Raw genomic sequence first — 17513 nt, forward strand, 5'->3', positions numbered from 1 at the left:
GTTGGCTGACAATTTGTTAGCTACGCTGTCCTTATGAACCACATACCGGTACATACTGCTGTAATGATATGCTATGTTAGCTAGCTACCTAAAGTTAGTTCAATCAATCAATCAATCAATCAATTTTATTTTATATAGCCCTTCGTACATCAGCTGATATCTCGAAGTGCTGTACAGAAACCCAGCCTAAAACCCCAAACAGCTAGTAATGCAGGTGAAGAAGCACGGTGGCTAGGAAAAACTCCCTAGAAAGGCCAAAACCTAGGAAGAAACCTAGAGAGGAACCAGGCTATGAGGGGTGGCCAGTCCTCTTCTGGCTGTGCCGGGTGGAGATTATAACAGAACTATGCCAAGATGTTCAAAAATGTTCATAAGTGACAAGCATGGTCAAATAATAATCATGAATAATTTTCAGTTGGCTTTTCATAGCTGATCATTAAGAGTTGAAAAACAACAGGTCTGGGACAGGTGGCGGTTCCATAACCGCAGGCAGAACAGCTGAAACTGGAATAGCAGCAAGGCCAGGCGGACTGGGGACAGCAAGGAGTCACCACGGGCGGCAGTCCCGACGCATGGTCCTAGGGCCCAGGTCCTCCGAGAGAAAGAAAGAGAGAAGGAGAAAATTAGAGAGAGCCAAGATTTTCAAAATGTTCATAAATGACAAGCATGGTCAAATAATAATCAGGAATAAATCTCAGTTGGCTTTTCATAGCCGATCATTAAGAGTTGAAAACAGCAGGTCTGGGACAGGTAGGGGTTTCGTTACCGCAGGCAGAACAGTTGAAACTGGAATAGCAGCAAGGCCGGGCGGACTGGGGACAGCAAGGTGTCAGCATGCCCGGTAGTCCTGACGTATGGTCCTAGGGCTCAGGTTCTCAGAGAGAAAGAGAGAACGAGAGAATTAGAGAGAGCATACTTAAATTCACACAGGACACTGGATAAGACAGGAGAAGTACTCCAGGTATAACCAACTGACCCTAGCCCCCCGACACATAAACTACTGCAGCATAAATACTGGAGGCTGAGACAGGAGCGGTCAGGAGACACTGTGGCCCCATCCGAAGAAACCCCCGGACAGGGCCAAACAGGAAGGATATAACCCCACCCACTCTGCCAAAGCACAGCCCCCACACCACTAGAGGGATATCCTCAACCACCAACTTACAATCCTGAGACAAGGCCGAGTATAGCCCACAAAGGTCTCCACCACAGCACAACCAAGGGGGGGCGCCAACCCAGACAGGAAGTTCACGTCAGTAACTCAACCCACTCAAGTGACGCACCCCTCCTAGGGACGGCATGAAAGAGCACCAGCAAGCCAGTGACTCAGCCCCAGTAATAGTTGGCTACTTATACATCAAACTTGCCAGTATATTAACTATAGGCTATCTAACTAACTACCCAATGTTTATTGATTTGATTATTCCTGCCATTCTTAGGTTAGCTAAATGGTATAGTCGTTGTGCGTTCTCAATGGACATTCGGGTGCTTTCGTAAATAATTAATTTACGAGTAATCAACACTGGTTGAATATGGCCGGTGTCAGTTAAGTCGGCAATAAAGCGTAATTAAATTGTTGCCAGCAACACAGTTAGTCACCAACGCTCTGGATAACACGGAAACTGCCTAACCAGCTCTGCTAGGGCGAGTACAATGGTCAGATTGTTGACTCTCATTTGTGTCTGGAAGTAGCTAGCAAGCTAGCCAACGTTAGCTTGGGTGCTTGACTGCCGGTGTAAGATCACTGAAATCAACCATACTCCTCGGCCCGAGTGTCGCAGTGTCCGCTCAGAGAGCGAAACGCTCTGAATATAAAAATGGACAATCTGACAACTCTCTGAATTTAAGAGCACACTCTGGCACTCCATATTGAATTTAAGAACACATCCGAAATCATAAAATGTCCAACTATTAATTTGTTATGCTAACTAGCTTGCAAGAGGTTGCATAGCAACAGCATCAACTTCCGGGAGACCGGCGAAGAGCTAGTAAGCTCAACTGAAAGGATACTCTTCCATTTACATTATACTAAAATGAACTAATAGTATGTAGTATATACTCATTAAGTATGTAGTATACAGTATGTTAGTATGGGTATTCGAACACAGCTAAGATTTTTTCTGGATCAAAATGGGGCTTAGGTGGTGGGAGGCGTGAACATGGGTGTGGTCATGGTGCGTTCAGAACATTTGAGGCCCTCCTGTTGGCCACAGTGACAAAATGTTGCCATTTTAAAGCTAATTTCCTGCAATTCTGAGGCTGAGAGAAAAATGTACAGTTTTAAAGCACATTTCTTGCAATTCTACACATCTTGCCATGGCGTATGCTATCTGAGTGACTCAAACATTATAACAAAATCAATGGCCGCCCCATGCCATGACAAAAATACTCCTGAATGCATACCTTTTGGAATTTGATTCTCCCTGATTGTCTAGCTTTTATTGAGGTGATTGTTAGTTCTCAAAGCACTAACTAGCAGACGCTCTTATCCAGAGCAACTTTCGAATACTAAATTTGATCTTGTTTAAAAAAAAAACATTGTCTCTTATACATACTTTACCTCCGGTTTTAATTAAGTTTCCACTGAGAACATTTTTCAAATTCTGAAAATTATTATTATTATTCTGCATTACCGCCACCAACTGGACTGGAGTGTGGATCTCAGTTCATCTTTCAATCACCCATGTGGGTATGTGCTCCTAAAAACAAATAAGGAGATGGGAGTGGCAGGACTTGCAGCACGTCAAGTAGAGGTCGACCGATTATGATTTTTCAACGCCGATACCAATACCGATTATTGGAGGACCAAAAAAAGCCTATACCGATTAATTGGCCCATTTAAAAAATATATATATATATATACTTGTGTATTGATTTTAAGAAAAGCATTGATGTTTATGGTTAGGTACATTGGTGCAACGACAGTGCTTTTTTTTTCGCAAATGCGCTTGTTAAATCATCACCTGTTGGGCGAAGTAGGCTGTGATTCAATGAGAAATGAACAGGCACCGCATTGATTATATGCAACGCTAGATAAACTAGTAATATCATCAACCATGTGTAGTTAACTAGTGATTATGTTAAGATTGATTGTTTTTTTACAAGTTAAACCCCCCCCCTCCCTCCCGGATCCGGGCTTATCCGCATCAGAAACGCTGACTAGCCTAGCCTAGCGCCACAGGGATATCATATAATATAATTTCATTAAATCACAAGTCCAATACAGCAAATGAAAGATAAACATCTTGTGAATCCAGCCAACATGTCCGATTTAAAAAATAAATAATGTTTTACAGCGAAAACACAACATATATTTATGTTAGCTCACCACAATAGCCCAAAACACAACGCCATTTTTTCACCGGAAAGATAACTTTCACAAAACCCACAAATAGATAAAATTAATCACTAACCTTTGAACAACTTCATCAGATGACAGTCTTATGACATCATGTTATACAATACATTTATGTTTAGTTCGAAAATGTGCATATTTATAGCTATAAATCGTGGTTCTACATTGCAGCCATGGTCACAAATGGCACCAAAATGTCCGGAGAAATTTTAGACAGCCACGTAATCTAACAGAAAAACTCATCATAAACTTTGCTGAAAAATACAAGTTGCATATATAATTAAAGATACACTGGTTCTTAATGCAACCGCTGTGTTAGATTAAAAAAAAAATACATTTAGTACAAAGCACAGCATGCAATAATCTGAGACAGCGCTCAGCCATTCTCCGCCATGTTGGAGTCCAAAGAGTCCACAAAAATACGAAATAATATCATAAATATTCCCTTACCTTTGATGATCTTTCATCAGAATGCAGTGCCAGGAATCCTAGTTCCACAATAAATCGTTGTTTTGTTTTAGAATGTCAATTTCTTCTGTCGAATTAGCAACTTTGGCTAGCATGGTGTTGCTCACGTGTCCATGAAGATGAACGAAAAATAAAAAAAGTCATAATAATAGTCGAATAAACTGGTCAAACTCAGTTGATAATCCATCTTTAGGATGTTTTTCAGAAATATATCCAATAACGTCCCAGACGGAGCATTTCTTCGTGTCTACCTAACGCATTGCAGAAAACGATATGACAAACCCAAGTGCGTAGCCAGGTACTATCAATATGGCTGACCTCTCACTCCAACGACTCCCATCCGGTCCCAGAGAAGGCTAGAGACTTCATTCCATGTTCTACTGCCTGTTGACATCTAGTGGAAGGCGTATGAAGTGCATACAGATCCATAAATAAAAGACAATTGAATAGGCAATGCCTTTCACAGAGACCCATTTCAGAATTTTCACTTCCTGTTTGGAAGTTTGCCTGCCAAATGAGTTCTGTTTTACTCGCAGATATAATTCAAACAGTTTTAGAAACTTCAGAGTGTTTTCTATCCAATAGTAATAATAATATGCATATCATATGATCTAGGACAGAGTACGAGGCCGTTTAAATTGGGCACGATTTTATCCAGAAGTGAAAATGGCGACCCCTATTTCCAAGAGGTTAAGTTTAATGCTAGCTAGCAACTTACCTTGGCTTCTTGCTGCCCTCGCGTAACAGGTAGTCAGCCTGCCACGCAGGCTCCTCATGGAGTGCAATGTAAGGCAGGTGGTTAGAGCGTTGCACTAGTAACTGGAAGGTTGCAAAAATGAATCCCCGAGCTGACAAGGTAAAAATCTGTCATTCTGCCCCTGAACAAGGCAGTTAACCCACTGTTCCTAGGCCATCATTGAAAATAGAATGCGTTCTTAACTAACTTGCCTAGTTCAATACAGTTGTAAAAAAAAAAAAAAAGGGAAATCGGTGTCCAAAAATACCGATTACCGATTGTTATGAAAACTTGAAATCGGCCCTAATTAATCGGCCATTCCGATTAATCGATCGATCTCTAACGTCAAGCGTAAAAAATAGAACTAAGTTCTATTTTAGCGCCTGCCTACGCAGATGCTCGTTGACACGCGCAAGCAGTTTGGATGAAATGATTGTGTACATTTATTTTGCAACGCTTCACACGCAAAGTGCTTCACACGGGTGGCGTGGTCAGCATGTTAGGTGGCCCATCCAAGACTTTTCTAAGTAGAAATAAACAGGCAAGAGTTATACGTCTGAATGACTGATGAGAATGGATCAGAGTTTCAATCAAACTTTTTATAAAAAATATTAAGGAAATTTAGCACAATAGCATAATTAATAGCATAAATACAGTTTATACTCCCTATACTAAACTATAATATACTTGTAATAAATCCGCCCCTTCTGAAAACTCATTGGTCCTTCACTATACTATACAAAGGCCTGGATTTCCTACAGTATTCAGAATGTATAGATGTCATAAGTGCAGTACAACTGCAGGTGAAACGGGAATGAGTTGTGTTCACCTTGTGACCTCTGCAGGTGTCCAACAACACTAGTGACCGCAAACATGCCGACACGGTCTTGGAGAGCTATGTGACCGAGACGGTCATGAGCATCGTGACCACCTTCTTCAGCTCACCCTTCTCCGACCAGAGCACCAGCCTGCAGGTAACCAACGGCCACCCACATCCCTACCCAGAAAAGAGAGGGATGTTCTGTCAGAGGAACCAAGGTCTTTCGGAGAAAAGCCAGTACAACCTTCCTTCCTCTCAGTTTTCACAATCTCATTTGCCATTTATGTTATCTTTCTATCTTGGAACATGGACTTTGTCATAATCCCGTAGAGCTAGCCTTAGAGGGCTGTAGCCTACTCCTGTCACAGTCTATAATGATTGTTATCATGGTGTCACTGAGTGATGTTTTCCTGTTGTACACGGGAGTCATAACCTTGGTAGAGAGCATTTAGGACAGGGACAGTGGTGGACATCTTGAAACATGGAGATCAGACTGGGACAGGGAGAGGTTGAATATATCTGCAAACACTCCAGCCAGCTGGTATGCACATGCTCTTGAGGACGCGTCCGGGGATACCATAGGGATCGGCTGCCTTGTGAGTATTTACATGCTTGAAGGTCTTACTCACGTTTGCCACAGTCCTCTTCAGTAGCAGGGGCTCTCGTAGGAGGATCGGTGCTGATTAGCTCGAAGCGAGCATAAAAAGTGTTTTGCTCGTCTTGGAAAGAGGCATCGTGTTCTCCACACAGCTGGTTTTCCTTTTAGAATCCCCAATGGTTAGAAGTTCTTGCCACATGCATCTTGCGTCGAGGCCATTGAAGTGTGATTCCACTTTGTCCTTGTACTGTCTTTTTGCGTCCTTGATTGATTTCCAGATTGCGGCCACCATGTTGTTTCACAGGGCTAGGTGGAGGTATGATTTGTAATGGTGGAGCCTTAATAGTTAGTGTGAGTCGGAAGCAGCCATGTCAAGTATACAATAACATGGTTATATAAACCTTATAGTATAATCTAGTTAATCAGTTTTTTATAACTCAATTATTCTACCTCTCACTCCCCACTCACCCCCTGCCCTCTTCCCTCCTCTCCTCTCCTCTCCCTCCTAACCCTCCTCAGACCAGGCAGCCAGTGTTTGTACAGCAGTTACAGGCAGTGTTCAGAGTGTACCACTGTAACTGGTTGGTCCCAATCCAGAAGGGCTCAGTGGAGAGCTGTATCAAGGTGCTGTCTGACGTGGGTAAGAAGTACAACACATTCATTACATTAACCCCCAACACTACTGTAGCTCCGATTTACATTTTCAACAAAGACCCCTCAAAATAACCTGTCTTCTATTAACTACTCTACTGTATGTATAGATTTGACCAACTGTATAACACTTTATATATTGGGGTTGTCAAAGAAATCCAACTTGATGTTAGCCATTTGTTGGTCATTTGTTAGTCAAATTCCCTCATGAGGCAGTGCTATTATGATTGAGATGTACTCTGGAGATGAGTGTTGTATAACATCTTCCTTGGTTGTGTGTACAGTGCCAGTCAAACGTTTCGACACACCTACTCATTCATTGTAGAATAATATTGAAGACATCAAAACTATGAAATGACACCAAAAAGTGTTAAAAAAGCAAAACATATTTTAAAGTAGCCACCATTTGCCTTGATGACAGCTTTGCACACTCTTGGCATTCTCTCGACCAGTTTCACCTGGAATGTTTTTCCAACAATCTTGAAGGAGTTCCCACATATGCTGAGCACTTGTTGGCTGCTTTTCCTTCACTCTGCGGTCCAACTCATCCCAATTGTAAAGGGTAAGTGGGATACCTAGTCAGTTGTACAACTGAATGCCTTCAACTGACGTGTATTCCGCATTTAACCCAACTTAACCCTCTGAATCAGAGAGGTGCGGGGGTCTGCCTTAAATCGAAATCCACATCTTCAGTGCCCGGGGAACAGTAGGTTAACTGCCTTGCTCAGGGGCAGAACGACAGATTTTTTTCCCCCTTGTTAGCTCAGGGATTCGATCCAGCAACCTTTCGGTTACTGGCCCAATGCTCTAACCACTAGGCTGCCTGCTACGAATTGGGTTGAGGTCGGGTGATTGTGGAGGCCAGGTCATCTGATGCAGCACTCCCTCACTCTCCTTCTTGGACAAATAGCCCTTACACATCCTGGAGGTGTGTTGGGTCATTGTCCTGTTGAAAAACAAATGATTGTCCCACTAAGCACAAACCAGATGGGATGGCGTATCGCTGCAGAATGCTGTGGTAGCCATGCTGGTTAAGTATGCTTTGAATTCTAAATACATAATCGACAGTGTTACCAGCAAAGCACCATCACACCTTCTCCATGCTTCACGGTGGGAACCACACATGCGGTTTTCCGTTCACCTACTCTGCATCTCACAAAGACACGGCGGTTGGAACCAAAAATCTCACATTTAGATTATCAGACAAAGGACAGAGTTCCACCGGTCTAATGTCCTTTGCTCATATTTCTTGGCCCAAGCAAGTCTCTTCTTCTTATTGGTGTCCTTTAATAGTGGTTTATTTACAGCAATTCAACCATGAATGCCTGATTCACACAGTCTCCTCTGAGCATTTGATGTTGATGTGTCTGTTACTTGAATTCTGTGAAGCATTTATTTGGGCTGCAATCTGACGTGCAGTTAACTCTAATGAACGTATCCTCTGCAGCAGAGGTAACGCTGGGTCTTCCTTTCCTGTGGCGGTCCTCATGAGAGCCCGTTTCATCATAGCGCTTGATGGGTTTTTGCGACTGCACTTGAAGAAACTTTCAAGGTTCTTGAAATGTTCCGTATTAACTGACCTTCATGTCTTAAAGTAATGATGGACTGTCGTTTCCCTTAGCTTATTTGAGCTGTTCTTGCCATAATATGGACTTGGTCTTTTGCCAAATAGGGCTATCTTCTGTATACCTCCCCTATGTTGTCACAACACAACTGATACCTTCCTATGTCAACACAACACAAGGCACACCTGTTAATTGAAATGCATTCCAGGTGACTACCCCATGAAGCTGGTTGAGAGAATGCCAGAGTATGCAAAGGTTGGCTACTTTGAAGAATCTCAAATATATATAAAATATATTTTGATTTCTTTGACACTTTTTTGGTTACTACATGGTTCCATGTGTGTTATTTCATCGTTTTGATGTCCTCACTATTATTCTACAATGTAGAAAATAGTAAAAATAAAGAAAAACCCTTGAATGAGTAGGCGTGTCCAAACTTTTGACTGGTACTGAATGTGATAGCTAAAGGGCGGGCCATAGCCATCCCAGTGGATTTGGACAGCCAGGTGAACAACCTGTTTGTGAAGTCCAACAACATCGTTCAGAAGACAGCCATGTCCTGGAGAATGTCTGCCCGTAACGCTGCACGCAGAGACTCAGTACTGACCACCTCCCGAGACTACAGGAACATCATCGAGAGACTGCAGGTGGGTACACTGTTTGTGAGTCTGTCTGAGGAACGAGGCTAGGGAAATGTAATCCCTCCTAAATTCATAGATATTGCTCTACACGTGCAAGGACTGACAGACCATGACATCCAAGCGATAATTTTGAAGCTATACATTGTTTGTTTACATTCTTGTTGTTTGTGAACAATGGATTAATAAAACCTTATATTTTGGATTATGATAAAGACAGACAGTTGCGTTAAGCTCATTAGCCCTTTATAAGTTATATTCTTCAAGAATCAGTGAGTGAATAAAGAATTGAAATGAAAGTTATCTTCACAAATCCCAGACCAGCTTAAATTTTTTGTACCTCAGTGTGTTAAAGAGGTAGTGCGAGATTTTGGCAATTAAGCCTTTCTCTACTTACCCAGAGTCAGATGGGCAGTTGTGAACTAGCACAATTGCTAGCTATGGCTCACACAATGACCTACAACTTCCTTCAAACTTCAGTCAACGACACTCAAAAGGTATGAGTTTCTGACTCTAGGTAAGTACAAAAAGGGCTTCTTTGGCAAAATCTTGTACTATCCCTTTACCACATTGAGGCACAAAAAGTTAATGCTACAGTCTGGGATTTGTGAAGTTGGTAACTGTCATTTAAATTCTTTATATTTACTCATTGATTCTTGAATAATATAACTTTTATAAATGCCTCGTGAGCTTAGCACAACTGTCTTTATCATTAAATACCAAAATCTCGCACTATCCCTTTAACTCGCTCCCTTTTTCTCTGCCCCTCTTTCTCTCTCCCCCCTTTCCCTCCCTGTCCCTTTGTCTCTGTAGGACATAGTGTCAGCTCTAGAAGACCGCCTGCGTCCGTTGGTCCAGGCTGAGCTGTCTGTCCTAGTGGATGTACTGCATCGGCCCGAGCTACTCTTCCCTGAGAACACTGACTCCCGCAGGAAGTGTGAGAGTGGCGGCTTCATCTGCAAGTACGTGTGTTCACACTAACAATCCCACCCCACGCTAAACAACGTATACAGTGTATGGGATAGTATGTAGCAGAGGTGGGACCAAGTCATTGTTTTACAAGTCACAAGTAAGTCTCAAGTCTTAGCACTCAAGTCCCAAGACAAGTCCCAAGTCAAGACAGGCAAGTCCGAGTCAAGTCTAAAGTGAAGACGGTCAAGTCTCAAGTCTTTAACTTTGAGTTTCGAGTCCTAAACAAGTCATTATGTGCTTTTTCTCACCTTTATTTAACCAGGTAGGCTAGTTGAGAACAAGTTCTCATTTACAATTGCGACCTGGCCAAGATAAAGCAAAGATAAAGCAAAGCAGTTCGACACATACAAGGAACGTCAGGCAGGATTTAGGCTACCAACTGCCTAGCCATTTGTAGCTCAATCTTGGGTGCAATGATCACGTTCCCACACTGACTGACTGTGTGGAGGCTCATTGATTTAACTTTACGCTAGCCAACATGATACACTAGTAAAGTAATAAAATATAAAGCTGTCTGCTATATTAGCCACGACTTATTGTTTTTTGTGCAGCTTCAAATGTTGAATGTGGAAATGTGGACTTCAGTGCACAACACATCAGCTGTCTGTGACCAGGTGAAAAACATTTCTAAGCCAAACCTTCATGTCATAACTGCTAACTGCTACACATAGCCTACTTTGTTACCATATTATCGAACATCATAGTCAACATAGAATAGAAGTAACGCATTAGTAAACCCGCTACAATTACAGTACAGTGTACAGTCAGCAAGCAGTTTAGCAGTTACACCGGCGGGCCCCGGTGACAATAAACTATTAAAACCAAAAGCTTCCTTGACTTGGAAGGGTTCTCGTGTTGGATAGCCATAGCCAGCTAGCTAACATAGCATCCTTCTCTGTTTGAGCCGGGTGTTTTGAGGAGGCGAAACTAGCTAGTGAAAAGTAAAATACTACGAAAAAATATCTCTCTCCCTCTCCCTTTCTCTCTTGCTTCTCCTTCAATTTTGAAGAAATGTATTTGTTGAAAACTGTTCAACTGTTGTCTTTCTCTCTCTGAGTCAACTACTCACCACATTGTATGAACTGCAGTGCTAGCTAGCTGTATCGTAAGCTTTCAGTTCTAGATTTATTCTCTGATCCTTGATTGGGTGGACAAAATGTCAGTTCATGCTGCAAGAGCTCTAATAAAGTTGAAGTCGGAAGTTTACATACACTTAGGTTGGAGTCATTAAAACTTGTTTTTCAACCACTCCTCAAATTTCTTGTTAACAAACTATAGTTCTGGCAAGTCTGTTAGGACATCTACTTTGTGCATGACACAAGTAATTTTTTCAACAATTGTTTACAGACAGATTATTTCACTTATAATTCACTGTATCACAATTCCAGTGGGTCAGAAGTTTACATACACTAACATGCTGACCAGATCGGACACGTCGCGTGTGCGAGCGTCGCAAAATAAATTTAGAAATCCATGTTATTCAATTATTGCACCCACACTGCTCGCTCGCGCCAACGAGCGTCTGCGGGCTAAAATTGAAGTCATTCCTATTTCTGACGCAGATCGCGCTGAAAGTCCTGCCTCTCCCATCTCCTAGTTGGTTTATAGAAGCAGGTACCCACGTGCCATCTCCTCATTGGTTATACCCACGTGGGTGATTGAAAGACGAACTTTGTTGCCGGTTGTCGTGCTAATACAATGAAAGTTCAGATGCGATCACCATATAAGTTCTAAGATGAAAAAGCCTGGATGGAGAAGAGATGACTAGAAACGATTCTGTTGGCCGTTTTATGTGTGGATTAATTGTCGGAGTAGAGGTCCTTGTGCATTTCAGATAAAATAACAACTCAATGTTTATATCCCAGGACAAATTAGCTAGCAACAGCAAGCTAGCTAAATAGTACAAATTAAAGTTAGCTAGCAAGTGCAAGCTAACTAGCTAAATTGCCATACATGTTTAATGCTTTTCGACCTGTCCCCAAATTAATGTCATTGGTTCAGAGTTTGTTTTGATATTTTAACCTGCGTGTCGTGATCGCGTTTGGTGTGGGGGGGGGGGGCAAAATACATTTATGCACGATAGTGCACGATGGCGCACGCGCGCAGCTGGTTTGGGTTCCGTGTAAGTTGACTGTGCCTTTAAACAGCTTGGAAAATTCCAGAAAATGATGTCATGGCTTTAGAAGCTTCTGATAGGCTAATTGACATCATTTGAGTCAATTGGTGTACCTGTGCATGTATTTCAAGATCTACCTTCAAAGTCAGTGCCTCTTTGCTTGACATAATGGGAAAATCAAAAGAAATCAGCCAAGACCTCAGAAAAAGAATTGTAGACCTCCACAAGTCTGGTTCATCCTAGGGAGCAATTTCCAAATGCCTGAATGTACCACATTCATCTGTACAAACAATAGTACGCAAATATAAACACCATGGGACCACGCAGCTGTCATACCGCTCAGGAAGGAGACTCGTTCTGTCTCCTAGAGAGTAATGTACTTTGGTGCGAAAAGTTCAAATGAATCCCAGAACAACAGCAAAGGACCTTGTGAAGATGCTGGAGGAAACGGGTGCAAAAGTATCTATATCCACAGTAAAAAGAGTACTATATCGACATAACCTGAAAGGCTGCTTAGCAAGGAAGAAGCCACTGCTCCAAAACTGCCATAAAAAAAAGCCAGGCTACGGTTTGCAACTGCACATGGGGACAAAGATTACTTTTTGGAGAAATGTCCTCTGGTCTGATGAAACAAAAATAGAACTGTTTGGCCATAGTCACCATTGTTATGTTTGGAGGAAAAAGGGGGAGCCTTGCAAGCCGAAGAACACCATCCCAACCGTGAAGCATGGGGGTGGCAGCATCATGTTGTGGGGTGCTTTGCTGCAGGAGGGACTAGTGCACTTCACAAAATAGAAGGCATCATAAGGAAGGACAATTATGTGCATATATTGAAGCAACATCTCAAGACATAAGTCAGGAAGTTAAAGCTTGGTCACAAATGGGTCTTCCAAATGGACAATGACCCCAAGCAAACTTCCAAAGTTGTGGCAAAATGGCTTAATGACAACAAAGTCAAGGTATTAGAGTGATCATCACAAAGCCCTGACCTCAATCCCATAGAAAATTTGTGGGCTGAGCTGAGGAATGGGCCAAATTTCATCCAACTTATTGTGGGAAGCTTGTGGAAGGCTATCCAAAATGTTTGACCCAAGTTAAACAATTTAAAGTCAATGCTACCAAATAATTATTGAGTGTACGTAAACTTCTGACCCACTGGGAATGTGATGAAAGAAATAAAAGCTGAAATCAATCATTCTCTCTACTATTATTCTGACATTTCACATTCTTAAAATAAAGTGGTGATCCTTACAGACCTAAGACAGGGAATTTTGACTAAGATTAAATGTCAGGAATTGTGAAACTGAGTTTAAATGTATTTGGCTAAGGTGTATGTAAACTTCCGACTTCAACTATACACACACACACACAGACACTTCCGTTCAAAAGTTTGGGGGCACTTAGAAATTTGCTTTTTTGAAAGAAAAGCATATTTTTTGTCCATTTAAAATAACATCAACTTGATTAGAAATGCAGTGTAAACATTGTTAATGTTGTAAATTACTATTGTAGCTGGAATCTGCTGATTTAAAAAATATATTAAAAAAACATTTAATGGAATATCTATGTAGCCGTACAGAGGCCCATTATCAGCAAATCATCAAATCAAATTTTATTTGTCAAATACACATGGTTAGCAGATGTTAATGCCAGTGTAGCAAAATGCTTGTGCTTCTAGTTCCGACAATGCGGTAATAACCAACGAGTAATCTAACCTAACAATTCCACAACTACTACATTATACACACAAGTGTAAAGGGATAAAGAATATGTACATAAAGATATATGAATGAGTGATGGTACAGAACGGCATAGGCAAGATGCAGTAGATGGTATCGAGTACAGTATATACATATGAGATGAGTAATGTAGGGTATGTAAACATAAAAGTGCATAGTTTAAAGTGGCTAGTGATACATGTATTACATAAAGATGGCAAGATGCAGTAGATGATATAGAGTACAGTATATACAGTGGGGAGAACAAGTATTTGATACACTGCTGATTTTGCGTGTTTTCCTACTTACAAAGCATGTAGAGGTCTGTAATTATTTTATCATAGGTACACTTCAACTGTGAAAGACGGAATCCAAAACAAAAATCCAGAAAATTACATTGTATGATTTTTAAGTAATTAATTTGCATTTTATTGCATGTGTATCAAATACTTGTTCTCCCCACTGTACATATACATTATATTAAGTGGCATTGTTTAAAGTGGCTAGTGATACATTTTTGATCAATTTCCATCAATTCCATTATTAAAGTGAGCTGGAGTTGAGTCAGTATGTTGGCAGCAGCCACTCGATGTTAGTGGTGGCTGTTTAACAGTCTGATGGCCTTGAGATAGAAGCTGTTTTTCAGTCTCTCGGTCCCTGCTTTGATGCACCTGTACTGACCTTGCCTTCTGGATTATAGCGGGGTGAACAGGCAGTGGCTCGGGTGGTTGTTGTCCTTGATGATCTTTATGGCCTTCCTGTGACATTGGGTGGTGTAGGTGTCCTGGAGGGACAGCAACCATTACTCCTGTGTTCCAATTGCACGCTAATCCAAGTTTATAATTTTAAAAGGCTAATTGATCATTATAAAACCCCTTTGCAATTATGTTAGCACAGCTGAAAACTGTTGTGCTGATTAAATAAGCAAAAAACTGGCATTCTTTAGACTCGTTGAGTATCTGGGGCGTCATTATTTGTGGGTTAGATTACAGGCTCAAAATGGCCAGAAACAAATAACTTTCTTCTGAAACTCATCAGTCTATTCTTGTTCTGAGAAATGAAGGATATTCCATGCGAGAAATTGCCAAGAAACTGAAGATCTCGTACAAGGCTGTGTACTACTCCCTTCACAGAACAGCGCAAACTGGCCCTAACCAGAATAGAAAGAGGAGTGGGAGGCCCCGGTGCACGTCTGAGCAAGAGGACAAGTACATTAGTGTCTAGTTTGAGAAACAGATGCCTCACAAGTCCTCAACTGGCAGCTTCATTAAATAGTACCCGCAAAACACCAGTCTCAACGTCAACAGTGAAGAGGCGACTCCGGGATGCTGGACTTCTAGGTAGAGTTGCAAAGAAAAAGCCATATCTCAGACTGGCCAACGAAAAGAAAAGATTAAGATGGGCAAAAGAACACACACTGGATAGAGGAATTCTGCCTCGAAGGCCAGGATCCCGGAGTCACCTCTTCACTAGACCCTGCCACATCTCGTGTCTGAGCCGTTGAATTGTTACTCCACTTTGTCCCTGTACCGGCATTTTGTTTTTGATTGCCTTGCAGCGGGACTAACTATAAACTAACTGTTTATATTCAGCCATGTACACATGTACCCAGCTGTGACGATAACTGACAATAATTATTTTGGGAGGTAATTTGGCCAGCATTTGATTGTAAGGAATTCTAGATCAGGTGAGCAGAAGGACTTGAGTTCCTCTCTGTTATGATTACACCATGAGTCGTTAATCATGAAGCATACAACCACACCCTTCCTCTTCCCAGAGAGGTGTTTATCTCTTACTCTCTTAGGCTGATACAGAGAGACTCATCCATGCTTTTATTACAATCAGGCTTGACTACTGTAATGCTCTCCTGTCTGGTCTACCCAAGAAAGCCATTGGTCAATTGCAAAACATACAGAATGCTGCAGCACGGGTACTGACCAAGACCAGACGGAGAGCGCACATTACACCGGTTTTAAAGTCTCTGCACTGGCTGCCTATGAGTTTTAGAATAAATTTTAAGATTCTTCTATTGGTTTTCAAATTAATCCATGATTGTGCACCCCGATACATATCAGACATCCTTTTAAGTTATGTACCCAAGAGGTCCCTCACGTCCTCTGGCACTGGCCTTTTAACTATCCCAAAGTCTAGGACCAAGAGGCATGGAGAGGTCTCTTTTTTTAGTTACTATGCCCCTTGCCTCTGGACTACCCTGCCAGAAAACCTGTGGGGGGCCGAAGCTGTGGACATATTTAAAGGGATCTTAAAACACACCTTTTTAGCTTCACTTTTCCTTAGGATGCTTTTTTTAGTCTTTCAGTTTTAAATTGTTGTTCTTCTGTTTTTTATCCTCATGTTTGTTGTGTAGTAAATATTTGTTTTTATTTTCATTTTTTGTATTTGTTTTTTTCCTGTGAAGCACATTGTGTTGCATTCATGTCTGAAATGTGCTGTATAAATTAAGCTTGATTTAATAACGGGATGCAATTTGGAGACCCAAGCTATAGGCTTCTGTAGCTATGCGCAAATGACAGTTATAGCGCCAAACCTACCAAGTTGATTTATGATTTTTTAATTTTTAATTATATGCCCGGACTTTTCACTGTGTTTTCTACAATTTGTATCGTGTTAAATATTTGCCACTATAGGTAGCCACCATCAGTTATACCCACATACATGTATAACTGTCACTGACTTTAGTGTTAGTTCATTTACATTTATTGTTTAAATCAAATCAAAGTTTATTTGTCACGTGCGCCAAATACAACAGGTGTAGGCCTTACAGTGAAATGCTTACTTACAAGCCCCTAACCAACAGTGCGATTTATATTTTTAAAAAAGGTATTAGGTGTACAATAGGGAAGTACAGAAATAAAAACAACAGTAAAAAGACAGTGAAAAATAACAGTAGACTCGCTACTTGTTTACCTGTCACGTTTGTGTGGTTGTTCCTGAGGATCGCTAGCAATAGTGGATCATATTAGGCTAACGTATTACAAGTTGGGACATGTAGCCTATTTGAATCATTGTGGAACACAGACCATACATAGCAGTTTAAACCTGGAGCCTGGGCCACGCTTCATGACGAATGGACCGCTGTCATCAAAGTTCTATGATTAGTGAGGATTATTATGGTAGGTTTATAGGACTACTGTTCAACCCCTATTGTACATTATTATTATTGTTCATAAATACTTTATGAGCCCTAAATAATATACACGATCAGACTATTTTTGTATCTACCAATTGGTGCTTAAAATGAGACCAATATGAATGTATTTACATGGCTTTCTTTCTTGGTCCCTAATATTCTGAACTGTTCTCTTCATATATTCTAGTAAGTCTGTCAAGAAAATTCTAATTAAATTGGATAAAAGTACTGAAAACGCAATTGAATGAACTCCAGCAGAAAATCTGTTGGGCAGCAAGTGGGAGGATTTTCAGCGGTTAAATAAATTATATTCAATGCGCGCAAGGGAACCATGCCTGAAATGCTTGTTACGCACCTACATACAGTGCCTTTGGAAAGTATTCAGACCCCTTGACTTTTTCCACATTTTGTTACGTTACAGCCTTGTCCTAAAATGGATTAAGTAAAACAAAATCTACACTCAATATCCCATATATGACAAAGCGAAAACAGGTTTTTAGAAATGTTTGCACATTTATTAAATGTAAAAAACAGATACCTTATTTCCACAAGTATTCAGACCCTTTGCTATTTGCCTTGAAATTGAGCTCAGGTGCATCCTCTTTCCATTGATCATCCTTTAGAGGTTTCTACAACTTGATTAGAGTCCACCTGTGGTAAATTCAACTGATTGGACATGATTTGGAAAGGCACGCACCTGTCTGTATATGGTCCCACAGTTGACA

At 41.1% G+C, this 17513-nt stretch overlaps 1 protein-coding gene across 3 annotated transcripts in view; it reads left to right on the plus strand.

Moving 5' to 3' along the window:
* itpr1a (inositol 1,4,5-trisphosphate receptor, type 1a) overlaps positions 1-17513 on the plus strand; it is a 159969-nt gene that overhangs the window by 92863 nt on the left and 49593 nt on the right. For all 3 annotated transcript variants that reach the window (XM_055914751.1, XM_055914754.1, XM_055914763.1), the window contains exons 34-37: positions 5405-5533; positions 6497-6617; positions 8656-8840; positions 9645-9793. In XM_055914751.1, coding sequence (XP_055770726.1) covers positions 5405-5533; positions 6497-6617; positions 8656-8840; positions 9645-9793 — 584 coding nt within the window. The remainder of the gene's footprint in view (positions 1-5404; positions 5534-6496; positions 6618-8655; positions 8841-9644; positions 9794-17513) is intronic.

The sequence above is a fragment of the Salvelinus fontinalis genome, chromosome 3 (genome assembly GCF_029448725.1).
Source record: "Salvelinus fontinalis isolate EN_2023a chromosome 3, ASM2944872v1, whole genome shotgun sequence".
Taxonomy (NCBI): Eukaryota; Metazoa; Chordata; class Actinopteri; order Salmoniformes; family Salmonidae; genus Salvelinus; species Salvelinus fontinalis.